The following is an 11,537-nucleotide window of genomic DNA, read 5'->3' on the forward strand; positions in this document are numbered from 1 at the left end:
CTGACAGAAATAAAGTCAATCTAATGATTCCATGTTTGTGGAGATGTTTGATCCTCCTCTGCTGAGATCTTCAGAGATTTAATGTCTTTGATTTTGCAGTTGATTTTACCACATGCTCAATCGTCAGTTATTTCATTATTTCATGAAGATTATTTTATTTTCTTGATTTTAGGACAAACACAGTGTCTGGAAATTACATTGAAATAACACGAGTCTAAATCTAATGCATCCTGAGAGTGTTGATTTGGTCCCGAAACAGTATAAATTATGCCTAAATGAACCTTAAATGATGTTGAAAATATTTCCACTGACCACTTTTGAACTAGTTTTTAACCTTGTAAGGAGGTTCTGTGAACGTCTAAATCGGACGTACAGAAGACGTCAAAAAAGACGTCATAAAAACTTTCATTCTGGCTCCTCAGTGGACGTCTTTTCAACGTCTGCAAAGACATAAAAAGACGTCCACTGGAGGTAACTTTGCACAGTGGGTTATGGTCTATTATTGTCTATTGCGAGTAGCTATTTTTATTATTATCTTGGTGAGTAAAGGTTTTAAAAATGATAACTAAATACTAATTGAGTCTTAAATGAATAATGTAGACATATAGGCTAGCCTATATAGGCTAATGTTGGCATTATTCTTTTATTAAATTTCAGCTGCTATGGCGAAGCAAATAGTCTTTATCTTAATTAATTTCGAGGCAGAGTCTTTATCTTAATTAATTTCGTTATTGCCAAATACACATCTTAATTTAGAATTTATCTTAATTAAAATTTTTAAGAAAGACTTGTATTTATTGGTGCGTTGGCCTATTTATAGGCTAAATGAGTCTATACCTAGGGCTATTTAGAGTTCTGAGATGTTACGATGTCACAGAGGACTTATTTTATTTCTTTGTTCAAACTTCTAAGTGGCCTATTACGTTAGTCATGTATAAATTATGTTAAAACATGTATAAATGACTCATTCTTGACAAAAGGCAAAAGAGCTGTGTGCGTGCGTACATTTGAATAATGTCGGGCTGTAAACGGGTTCGGGCTTTTAAAAAGCTTTCAATCAAAATGTACTTGTCTGGCTCGGGCCGAAATCTGTCGGGCTCGAGTCCTGTCGGGCCTAACTTTTAAGGCCCGATTACAGCTCTATTCTAGTGTCCGATTTACAAACGCCGTGGGCGCACCGCTTCACCATCTTGCTTGGAGTCAAAGTTTGTCGGAACTGCCTCACATAGTAACGGTTGCTATGATGTGTGATTGGACAATGGCCGTTTTCGGGGCGGGCCGGCGAAAGGCTAATTGGCCAAAATGCTCTGTTCGACTTTTCTGAGATCATCTACTCATCTACTCTGTGGATGACCTGTGACCTACTTTCTGTAAGATCTGAATTTTTTAGTTTGAATTTTTGACATTGAATTTTAGAAAACTGAATTTGAAGTTCCGAATTTCTTCATCTTGAAAACTTGAATCTGATTTTTTTTAAACTGAATATTTGCAGTATAAGAATTCAGAACAAAAAAACTAGCTGTTTGAAAATACATGTCTAAAATTCAGCTATAAAAATATTTCAATTTGTTAAATTTCAAATGTTAAATATTCGTTTTAAAAAATATATAATTCAGAACTATTTAAACTACCACCTAAAATTGTGTTTTGTTATATTACACTTGCAAATAATTCAAATTTACACAATTCAAATTCAGATCATTTTGTCATATTAGCTCCATATGAATTCAGGATTAACTGATCCTGATTACCCCCCCCCCCCAGTAAACTATGTGTTTTAATCTGAGGAAAAGTCAAACTGAACATGAAACGAAACTCTAGTCACATTCCTTCATTCATTTGAGCGATCACAGCGCCTCTAGCGGTTCAAGACGAAAACACAAAGACTGCATAGATATGAAAGTTTATTTATCATAACCACTGCACTGGACGAGCATTTCCTGAAAATACAAGGAGGCAGCTAATGTTGTAAACACTGAATGTGCAAGAAATACAAATTACTTCATTAACACTTAAGCAATGGCTTAAACCAAACGAATCAAACAAAGTAAGAATGAGGATAATGTGGCGTTACATTTCTTAGATATTTTAATCAGCCTGTGGTCTGTTACACCTCCTGAAACACCTGTTTATTACAATATTATGTCTATGACTACAGTTGATTTCCTCAGCAATGGCAATTTGTGATGCACAATCCACATAAATGGAAACATGATTCATTTTCTTGGTCAATAATTAGCGTCGCAATAACTGAAAAGCATTTACATTGGCACTTTGTAAGAGAGCAAACAACTTATGGCATGGCACAACATGAAATAAAACTCATAAAATAATAGGCTATTTGGTCATGTAACGAACAGTCAAAACACAATTTTTGTGAACACAATTCACAAAATCGAGCTCACAGAAAATATATTAAGGGATGGAATTAAAGTATTTGCATAATTAAATCCATAGAATGGAGCAATAATGGACTGTTACTCACATATAAAATGTGCATTGAATAACACCATCCTACATCCTATTTAAAAGGCATTAAATTGTTGTTTTTACATTTTGACACCTAAAAGTTATACAGTACATAACTGTAATTTCACTTTTTGCTTTAATTTTAGCAATCCTTCATATACTGCATCATATAATTGAATCCTGTCCACTGGGCCCTTCCTGCATTTCTGAGAGACTTTAGCAATATGCCATACATGATTTGCCAATATCTGTTTTCCTATATATTTTAGGATATGCAAGAAGCTCCTATGATAGAAGGGGTGAGCGATGGCACAGATAGGTAATAGTAAACACAGCTATGATCCAGCCTCTTGTTCCTGTCCCAGTGCTTCCAGCAGAAGGCCCATAGGAGTCCTCTTCAATCCTATACTCTCCAGCTTATTCTCCAGTTTATTCTTAAGGTTTCGGAGTCTCACTGAAGCATGGATGAGGATCACTGCGAGAGGGAAAAAGTCAGAGAGGACTACAGCCGATCAAGTATTAACAGCACAGACACAAGTGAAAAATATTCATTGATCTAAAAAAAGACTGACAGACAAAAAAGGCTTGAGGCAACAAAGAATACTAACTTAAAATGGGGAAGGCAATGCCAAAGAGGAAAACAGCTACCCCTCCTAAAACAGACAGAATAAGGTAGCTGGAGCCCAAAATTGCAGCCAGGGCGAGCGATGGATGATTCCTCCGGAAACGTCGGATTACGGCCTTGTTTTCAGCCACCCAGACAAACCCCAAAAACAGAAGGATCACAACGCTTGCCCCAAGAATCAACTGGAGTGGTTGGAAATACCTGTGTGTTAAAATTACATGATGCACAAAAGATATAAAATAAATACATGATAATCAGCATCATCATAATAAAGAATAACAGTTACCTAAGAGTACTTAGCCTACAATAATTAAAAACAACATGTACAAAGAATAAATCAATTCTATAAATCGCTTTTATTAATATTGTGACCTTGTATTTTTTTTAGATTTTCATTAAATGTTTAATCATTTTGTGGTCTTAAATTGTCTATGGAGTTTTTATTTCATTTTTAGTTTCATGTAGTAAAACATATCAAAGCCATTGAAACACTAGCCTACATTATAACGTAAAACTGAAAGTCATAACAGACACGTAAATGTTTGCAGTGCAACAACTGCTCAACCATTTAAGTCTTATTATAAAATCATTATTTGTGAGGCTATTTCAATAAGTCATCCGACACAGAACACAACACAAATGTTGTTGTCACTCGTTTGGGTAAAAGAAGAGCACGGAATAGGTCTGAATGAACGAACACGTCACTTGTGTTTTCTTACCCGACTATTAGCAGAAATGCCACGGAGGAGGCAAAATAGTTGGACTGGTAGTACAGCAGGTTGTTAATGATCCGGTTGTTCCACCGATCTAAGTTACGGACATCAGGCACTGAGAACCGGGCCGAGCCCAGCAGAAAATCGTCAAGTGTCCGGAAAGGCGGAGGCTGAACATCCACCATTTTCGACGCTTCTGGTGACTACATTTACCAGCATGCATTGCAAACCCACAGGAAAATAATGTGAGAAAAGCATACAGCCTACTCTCACACACACTGTAGCTTTGAGGAATTTAATTAAAGGTATACTATAGTATTCTTCTGTAATAGCAAGGTTTTGAGATCACTAATTACAAAATAGATTTTTCCTCTTCCTACCATTTCCTTTGCTACCTAAAATGAAGGAAGTAGGGTGAAGTCAACAAAAGTGGGACACTTGTTTGTTAAAACTGTGATTTAATTACTAATAAATCAATTCTACCATCACAATGTATGCTTTAAACAAATTCTCAAAGTCTGTTATACCCCCCAGTATAAGGACTATTGGTTGTTGTTTTAAACATACAGAGATTCAAAAATGTTAAGTACACATTTTGGGGGGGTTCAGGTAAATCATGTAACTGCTTCTGGTAAAGTGGGACACACATTTTTATCTACTCTGTGCTTACAAAATACAACTTCCTACATCAGGACACAGTAAAAACAATCTTTTGCAATAGAAAATCTTCAGAAATTAAAATAATAACTTTATAAAAATAGACATATTAGCGGATTGTGTTATTGTGAACTCATAAACACTTGTTTATTGACTTAAAACACTTCAACAGAAGCTTAAATTTGAAGAATTATTAAAACAATCCAAAAGAAGGACAAAAACAAAGAATTGAATCACTTCTACTGAAGTACAATGTTATTATATATTATTATTATAAAATCTATGATGTGCCTGCTTGCATGATACTGTGTTTGTATCTAACTGTGTGCTTAAGTGTGTGTGTGTTATAAATGCGTTCATATTGTGTTTTTGTTGTATGTGTGTAAAACATGATTTCCTGTGTGTGTGTGTTATAAATGCGTTCATATTGGTTTTTTGTTGTATGTGGGTAAAACATGATTTACTGTTTGTATGTGTGTGTGTGTGTGTGTGTGCAACCCATGCTTTCATGTTTGGGTAAGAGCAGGCATGTGTTTGTTTACAGGGACTTTTTTATGCACAAAAACTTAATATTCACACATTTCTATTCTTATTTGTTTCTTTTTCCTGTCTTCTGCTTACAGTTTGTGACATTTCATGTAAAACAAAACGATTTCTCATAATTAGCAATCTATTATCTTTTAATTTAGGGTGTCCCACTTTAGCTGAATAAAAACTTACAATTATTTAAAAATAGAGTGAAGAAACGTGAACATCATTGGATAAAACTGAATGATCACATGATTGCATCTTATACAAATTTACATTGTAGATTGAATTACTGTTTGTATTAGAAATTAATCAATTTTAATAGACAAACTATGTAAGGGCCTTTAACATGTACTTCCAGCATTTGAGTGTTAACCACACCCATATCATTTAGATTTGACCATTCAAATATTTATATTCAAATGAAGTAGAGTTATTACAACATTTCAAGACCACCCATTATTATCGAGCACATCACCAAAAACTATTTGTCCCATTTTAGTGGAATTCACCACTTCAAAACAATCAATGACATTTATCCATGTAATAATTTTGAATGAGATTAAATTTCGATAGTAATGTATGTAGCCTACATTCTGCCTTAAAGATACTGAATCTTAAGAACAATTATTATTAATTACAAAAAAATGTAATGCAGATAAAATTTTGTAAGTTCAGAAGCATTTATTATAAGGATTTGCTTTATTTTAGTTTTATAATAAATATATGTGGCCTTTAAAACTGTTTTTTAGTGAACTGTTGTGTTTTAAGTCTAGTAAGCAATAATTTGTAGAACTGAAACTACAAATAAGTACCTAGAATTTTTACTTCACCATTTTATTTCTGTATTGAAAGTTTGAAAATATATGTTTTTCAGAAAAATCAAAATGGTGGTAACATGTGGTTAACAAAATCAGTTTAAAGATTATTGTAGGCCTTGACTCAAGGGTTTAGAGGAGAACATAATTTTGACTCCAGCTCTAAAGTACTTATTATAGCGCCAACTAGTGTCCTAGTGGTGGTGCCTGAATAATGAGGAGATTGGGGCGTACAGTTACAGTTATTTTTAGTGCAGAAAAAAATGCAATACAAATACTATTGGGTTCCAGCTCCATTATTAACATCTTATAACATCTCTAAAACAATATACAGTCATGCCCAAAAATGATCAAAGAAGGCTGGGAAAATTAAACTGCATTGTTAATCCTTTTGATATTTTATTGTAAAAAATCTAACCTTTCATTGAATAGTATGATTTTAAATGGGGGAAAATATTATTATGAAATAAATGTTTTTCTCTAATACACATTGGCCACAATTAAAGACACCATTTTATTGAATTCTTTTTTAATCCTCCATTTGCCAGTTTAACAGCTCTACATTTTCTCCTACAGTATAATGCCCGATGAGGTTAGAGAACCCCTGACAAGAGATCAGACACCATTCCTTCATCCAGAATCACTCCAGACCCATGTTGGTGGTGCTGCTCTTCAGTTCACTCCTCTCATTTTCTGTAGGGTTCAGGTCAGGGGACTGGAATGGCCATAGCAGAAGCTTGGTTTTGAGCTCAGTGACCCATTTCTGTGTTGTTGTTTTTTAGGTTTGTGTTTGGATTATTGTACAGTTGGAAGATCCATACATGGCCCATTATAAGATTTCTAACAGAGTCAGTCACTGAATTTTTATCTGTTGAAATTTGATAGAATCCATGATGCCATGTATCTAAACAAGACGTCCAGGACCTCCAGCAGAAAAAGGCCCAAGGCTTCAAAAACACAGCAGTATATTTCATTGTCGTATGGGGTACTTTTTATCTCTGTGTTCACCAAACCCATCTTGAGTGTTGGCTGCTAAAAAGCTCTTTTTTAGTTTCATCTGACCATAGAAGCCGGTCCCATTTGAAGTTCCAGTCGTGTCTTATAAATGAATATGCTTTAGTTTGTTTTTGGATGAGCTAGGAGAATTTTTCTTGAAACCTTCCCAAACAAATGTGTTGATGTAGGTTCTGTTTGACATTTTTTTTTTAGGTTTTCTGACCCCGAGACTCAACTATTTTCTGCAATTCTCCAGCTGTGATCCTTGGAGAGTCTTTAGCCACTCAACTCTTCTTTTCACCGTGCATTAGGACGATATAGACACACATCCTCTTCCAGGTAGATTTGTAACATTTTCTGTTGATTGGAAATTCTTAATTATTGCCCTGATGGTGAAATGGGAATTTTCACTGCTCTAGCTCTTTTCTTAAAGCCACTTCACCAATTTGTGAGGCTAAATTATCTTTTGCTGCACATTGTGATGGATGATTAAGGGCATTTGGGGTTTGTTTTCCCTCCTCTTTATATGTCTGTGAAACAGGAAGCAATGGCTGGATAATTTCATGTTCATAATCACCCTGGAGTACTCAAAATTGTGAATATATTATTAATATATTATAAGAGTTATAATGATATTTCCCCCCATTTTAAATTCTTATTATCCAATGAAAGGTTAGATTTTTGTGATTTTTTTAAAATGAAAGATCAAAAGGATTAACAGTGCAGATTAATTTTCACAGCCTCCTTTGATCATATTTACCAAGGGTGTCCATATTTTTGGGCATGACTGTACATCTAAGCATCAACCATTAAATACTTTATGGAGGCAGGTTACTTGTATACTTTTTACATACATATCCACTTTTTGTTTCTATAGTGTTCCAAAAATAAATAATCCATCAAAAAAAAAAAACGACACGACATTACACAAAGATAGTGATAAAGGGAGTATGGGGATAAAATCAGTGCCAAACAGAAGAGACTGAAAATATGGAGAGAATGAATGACTCAAATTTACTTTGGTAGAGGAACATAAAGTTGAATACAATCTTTAACAATGGTGTCTCTCCTGACTGCACATTGTGTTTTAGAGATAAATTAATTTTATTTTTTTCTCATTAAAGATGGAAGACCAAAAGAGCCAAAGTCTATGAAAGATCTGTTAAAATAACTCAAAAAAACCTAAAGCAAAAACTAAAATAGATCACTGGTGTATCATCAGTCAGGTTCAGCTCATGTATAAGATTAAGAAAAACTTTATATATAATGTACTGCAGCTTTGCATTGATGTTTACATAACACTGCATCAGTGGTGTAAAAATCACAAACTGGATTATGTGTAAAAGTGTAAAAGTTTCTCTGCATGATCTAGTTAGCTACATATACAGTATTTTTGTATTAGTATGTTCAAACAGGCCAGTATGAAAAAAATGTAGATTGAGTTCTGCCTCAGTATGCTTGGTGAAAATCTTTCCCCTTTTAACATGACAAAATACATTCATACATAATACAAATGGCATACTGCTTGCCCCTGAGTGGCCATCTAATGGAGGATGAGAGGTTCAGGAGGATCCCCCTGTCTAAGAGTGGGACTGTAAACTATGATAAGGGTCCTAAACTCCTAACAATCCTCTTTTTTTCACAGTCTATGATATTACAGTTACCACTGCAAAAGTGATTTTACTGATACTGTCCATATCCGCGTGTCTCTTGGCCTTCTTTTGGGGGAAGCTGACTCGGGTCCTCCACAAAAGGACTCGCTGTAGAGGAAGAGAAGATGCAGATAGTGAAGGTCTCTAAAGCAGCTTCAACAAAACAAAGTGCGAAACAAAACTAAAGGTAATACAATTTTTGCAATGTGATACATACAGTGCACAGCATAAATGAGTACACCCCTCTGAATAAATATTAAAATATGTATTTTATTAATGATATCTTCTTCCGTTTCAAGTTTTTGTATTACATCACACAATAGTGTGTGAATTCATGCCAGCGTTTATAAAGCACTCCTCCTCTAGCAACACCAGAATACTGTCAGGGAATTACTTGTCTTTAAAAGTTTTGGTGCAATATACTTACAAAGTATATCAAAAATAGTCTTAAACCTATGCCACATTGTAATAATTTGTTTTCATAGTTTTGGTAAATTGTTGGCACACTCTGTTCTAATTTGTTTTCTCATTTTAGATAAACCATGGTCACATTGTACTAATTCATTTGCTTGGTTTAGGCCACATTGTATATTTTGGGGGGGATATTGGTAAACTGTTTTATGTAAACTGTGGCCACATTGTACTAGTTAAATCAAGGCCACAATCTATTTGTTCTTCTTCATGTCATGCATGGATAGTTCATCTAAAATTAAAACATCTCTTTATATTGTTTGAAACCTAATACATTTCCTTTTTGTCAAAGAAAATAGTTATGAGTTTTACACATTCTTTGTATTTCCCCAAAAAAGAAAATTTAAATTAATTACATTGTTGTGCAAACAGTTCCTATCAAGTTAATCAATTCTCTAAATCATCCAAACCATGACAAGTGTAACTCACGATTCTGAAACTGCTGTGCTGTGTATCTCGTAAGAAGTATCCCAATTCCCTCGATTAGGGCAAGAAGGATCCCCCCCATCATTGCAGAGCCCACCATGGCTAGCGGACCACCTGAAAAACAAACAAAGCTCATAATTCATGCATTTTCAGTCTGCAAAACCATGATCCAATTGTAATTCGAAGACCAAAGATTAATGCTTCATATACAAATACATAATACTACAGATCATCAGATGATTATTTCCAGGGTCTACATTTTGGACAAGTCGAAAAGATGACCGTATGCATAAAATCTGTTAAAAGCTGTGTTGTGTATTCCAGCCTTATTGTCTAACATTATGTAATTATACTGATAAAAGAACAATGACTATCTAAACGTACTGCGAGCAGCCAGTATGGCTCCAGTCATGGCTCCACTGGTGATGGAGTTCCAAGGGTCTTCTTTACCCCGCAAGTGCACCAGACCACAGTCTATGGTGGAAAAGAGGCCACCCCATACAGCAAAACTACCTGCAGGAAAAAACAGAGCCATGCCACAATTGATAGTGAATCACTGATATACAAAATGCTAAAACTGTTCATAAACAACAGTTTTATACAAAACGATTTTATGCAACATCACCTCCAATTTGTGGTGCTCTTACTCTCACAGCATTAGCGCTCCCCCTAAGCCTGTGTCGAACACCCTGTAGTAACAGAGCGTTTATGATTAGTAAATGTATAGGAATGTGTATTAGTAATAGTAATATATAAGCTCAGTTGTTTTGTTGGTGACAGGGAAGCTTACCACAGGTGCGTTTCGAAAGCCTTTAACAGACTGGAACACCCCTCCTCCAATGGCCCCCATGGTAAAAGCACCGCCACAGTCATCAACTATCCTCCATGGACTAACAACACATATGAAATTAAAGAGCTATATGTTTAAGACATTATCCCTATAGCCTACTTTTCATATTCGATGCTTTGCCTTCTAAGGCCTCTAAATGAATAACAAAACTGGATGTACACAACCTTCATGTATATTATATTCCTCTTTATATGTATATATGCCATATAAACCATATATCAAATATGATATAAAACACATTTGCAAACACTTTGAAGATTTACTTTTATATTTTGTTTAATTGTTGAATACATTTTTCTATTGAAAAAAGAAAAACTTATTTTTCCGACTATTATGTTATATGTCAACCTTTACTGGGATAAATCTAATTTAACATGGTAACTTGATAGTAAACAATGAGTTAAAGCTGCCAGTGAAGTAACACAGCGAGTTTGATATGCCCCTTCACTTCTGAGCACTGAAGCGAGAAGAGATAGATCCCACATGATAACATGTTTATCAAACACTATGTGTAAACTGTGACAGCTGCTACTTTAGTGAATGACAGCGGAGAAATATATCGACATCGACATGAAAGCAAACGAGAACACAAACTGCTTCAAACAGCGACTGTTTCGTGTCACAAGCTGAAGCGCGGAGCGGTCAGAAGTGAAGAGAGATGGTACTTTACCACGGTTCACGGGCATATTCCTCCATGATGACCTGCTGACGTCAGAGCGCTTACGCAGTTTGTCCGTGACAGGCTCCGGTTCTGTTCACGGTTAACGAGTTGTTTTATTTTACTTATTTATTTATTTATTTATTTATTTTTGATGCAGCCTTTAGAACAACGAACATACAAGCGCAATAACACAAATGACATCAAAATAGATAATAAAAAAAGACCATTTAAAAAAGTATAACATTTCCATAACAAGTAGCTTCAAACATAGACATCATATAGGATGTCTATGGCTACAAATAGTTACAAATAATTCAAATTATCGATTTAAGTCTTTGAAATCATTTAGGTTTTTTTCTTTGTTATTTTTTGTTTATTTTAATGTATACGGGTACTGACTTTTTTCTATTATAAAATGAGTAAAATTAGTTGTTGTTGTTTTTTTCACTTCCCATTTACATTTGTGGATGAAACATTTCCATAAATAATGAGTAAATCAATATATCAAAATTTGAAGATTCAGGATCGGAAATCACGAAGAGCCCAGTGACGTGAATCTCAAACCAAGACCAGCCTTATATTATACTGTAATATTAAAATACTACATATTTTTGTAAAATATATATTGTTATTTATACAGACATTCAGACATAATACAATCATAATCACAC

The 11,537-nt window shown here is 34.6% G+C and overlaps 2 protein-coding genes across 2 annotated transcripts; both read right to left on the minus strand.

Moving 5' to 3' along the window:
* Nucleotides 1-2,385: 2,385 nt before the first annotated feature.
* On the minus strand, nucleotides 2,386-4,028 carry LOC132097110 (PRA1 family protein 2-like). The gene is made up of 3 exons (XM_059502734.1): nucleotides 3,814-4,028; nucleotides 3,078-3,295; nucleotides 2,386-2,944 (listed from the first exon to the last, which is right to left on the minus strand). The coding sequence occupies exons 1-3, from the start codon at nucleotides 3,990-3,992 to the stop codon at nucleotides 2,805-2,807; spliced, it is 537 nt and encodes a 178-aa protein (XP_059358717.1). The 5' UTR covers nucleotides 3,993-4,028; the 3' UTR covers nucleotides 2,386-2,804.
* Nucleotides 4,029-8,139: 4,111 nt separating this feature from the next.
* Nucleotides 8,140-11,002, minus strand: LOC132097501 (mitochondrial import inner membrane translocase subunit Tim17-B). The gene is made up of 6 exons (XM_059503240.1): nucleotides 10,876-11,002; nucleotides 10,146-10,245; nucleotides 9,981-10,044; nucleotides 9,740-9,868; nucleotides 9,359-9,469; nucleotides 8,140-8,566 (listed from the first exon to the last, which is right to left on the minus strand). The coding sequence occupies exons 1-6, from the start codon at nucleotides 10,899-10,901 to the stop codon at nucleotides 8,487-8,489; spliced, it is 510 nt and encodes a 169-aa protein (XP_059359223.1). The 5' UTR covers nucleotides 10,902-11,002; the 3' UTR covers nucleotides 8,140-8,486.
* Between the last annotated feature and the right edge of the window lie 535 nt (nucleotides 11,003-11,537).

This window comes from Carassius carassius, chromosome 21 (genome assembly GCF_963082965.1).
Source record: "Carassius carassius chromosome 21, fCarCar2.1, whole genome shotgun sequence".
In the NCBI taxonomy this organism is placed as follows: domain Eukaryota; kingdom Metazoa; phylum Chordata; class Actinopteri; order Cypriniformes; family Cyprinidae; genus Carassius; species Carassius carassius.

What these genes read in the sequence shown, in the direction of transcription:
- LOC132097110 (XM_059502734.1), bottom strand. Translation starts at nt 3,992, where the DNA reads ATGGTGGATGTTCAGCCTCCGCCTTTCCGGACACTTGACGATTTTCTG. An exon ending in GCATTTCTGCTAATAGTCGG is followed by an intron (nt 3,296 to 3,813) that starts GTAAGAAAACAC and finishes TTTAACACACAG; the next exon opens with GTATTTCCAACCACTCCAGT. An exon ending in CATTGCCTTCCCCATTTTAA is followed by an intron (nt 2,945 to 3,077) that starts GTTAGTATTCTT and finishes TCCCTCTCGCAG; the next exon opens with TGATCCTCATCCATGCTTCA.
- LOC132097501 (XM_059503240.1), bottom strand. Translation starts at nt 10,901, where the DNA reads ATGGAGGAATATGCCCGTGAACCGTG. An exon ending in AAGAGCACCACAAATTGGAG is followed by an intron (nt 9,869 to 9,980) that starts GTGATGTTGCAT and finishes TTTTTCCTGCAG; the next exon opens with GTAGTTTTGCTGTATGGGGT. An exon ending in AGCACAGCAGTTTCAGAATC is followed by an intron (nt 8,567 to 9,358) that starts GTGAGTTACACT and finishes CTTCCTCTACAG; the next exon opens with CGAGTCCTTTTGTGGAGGAC.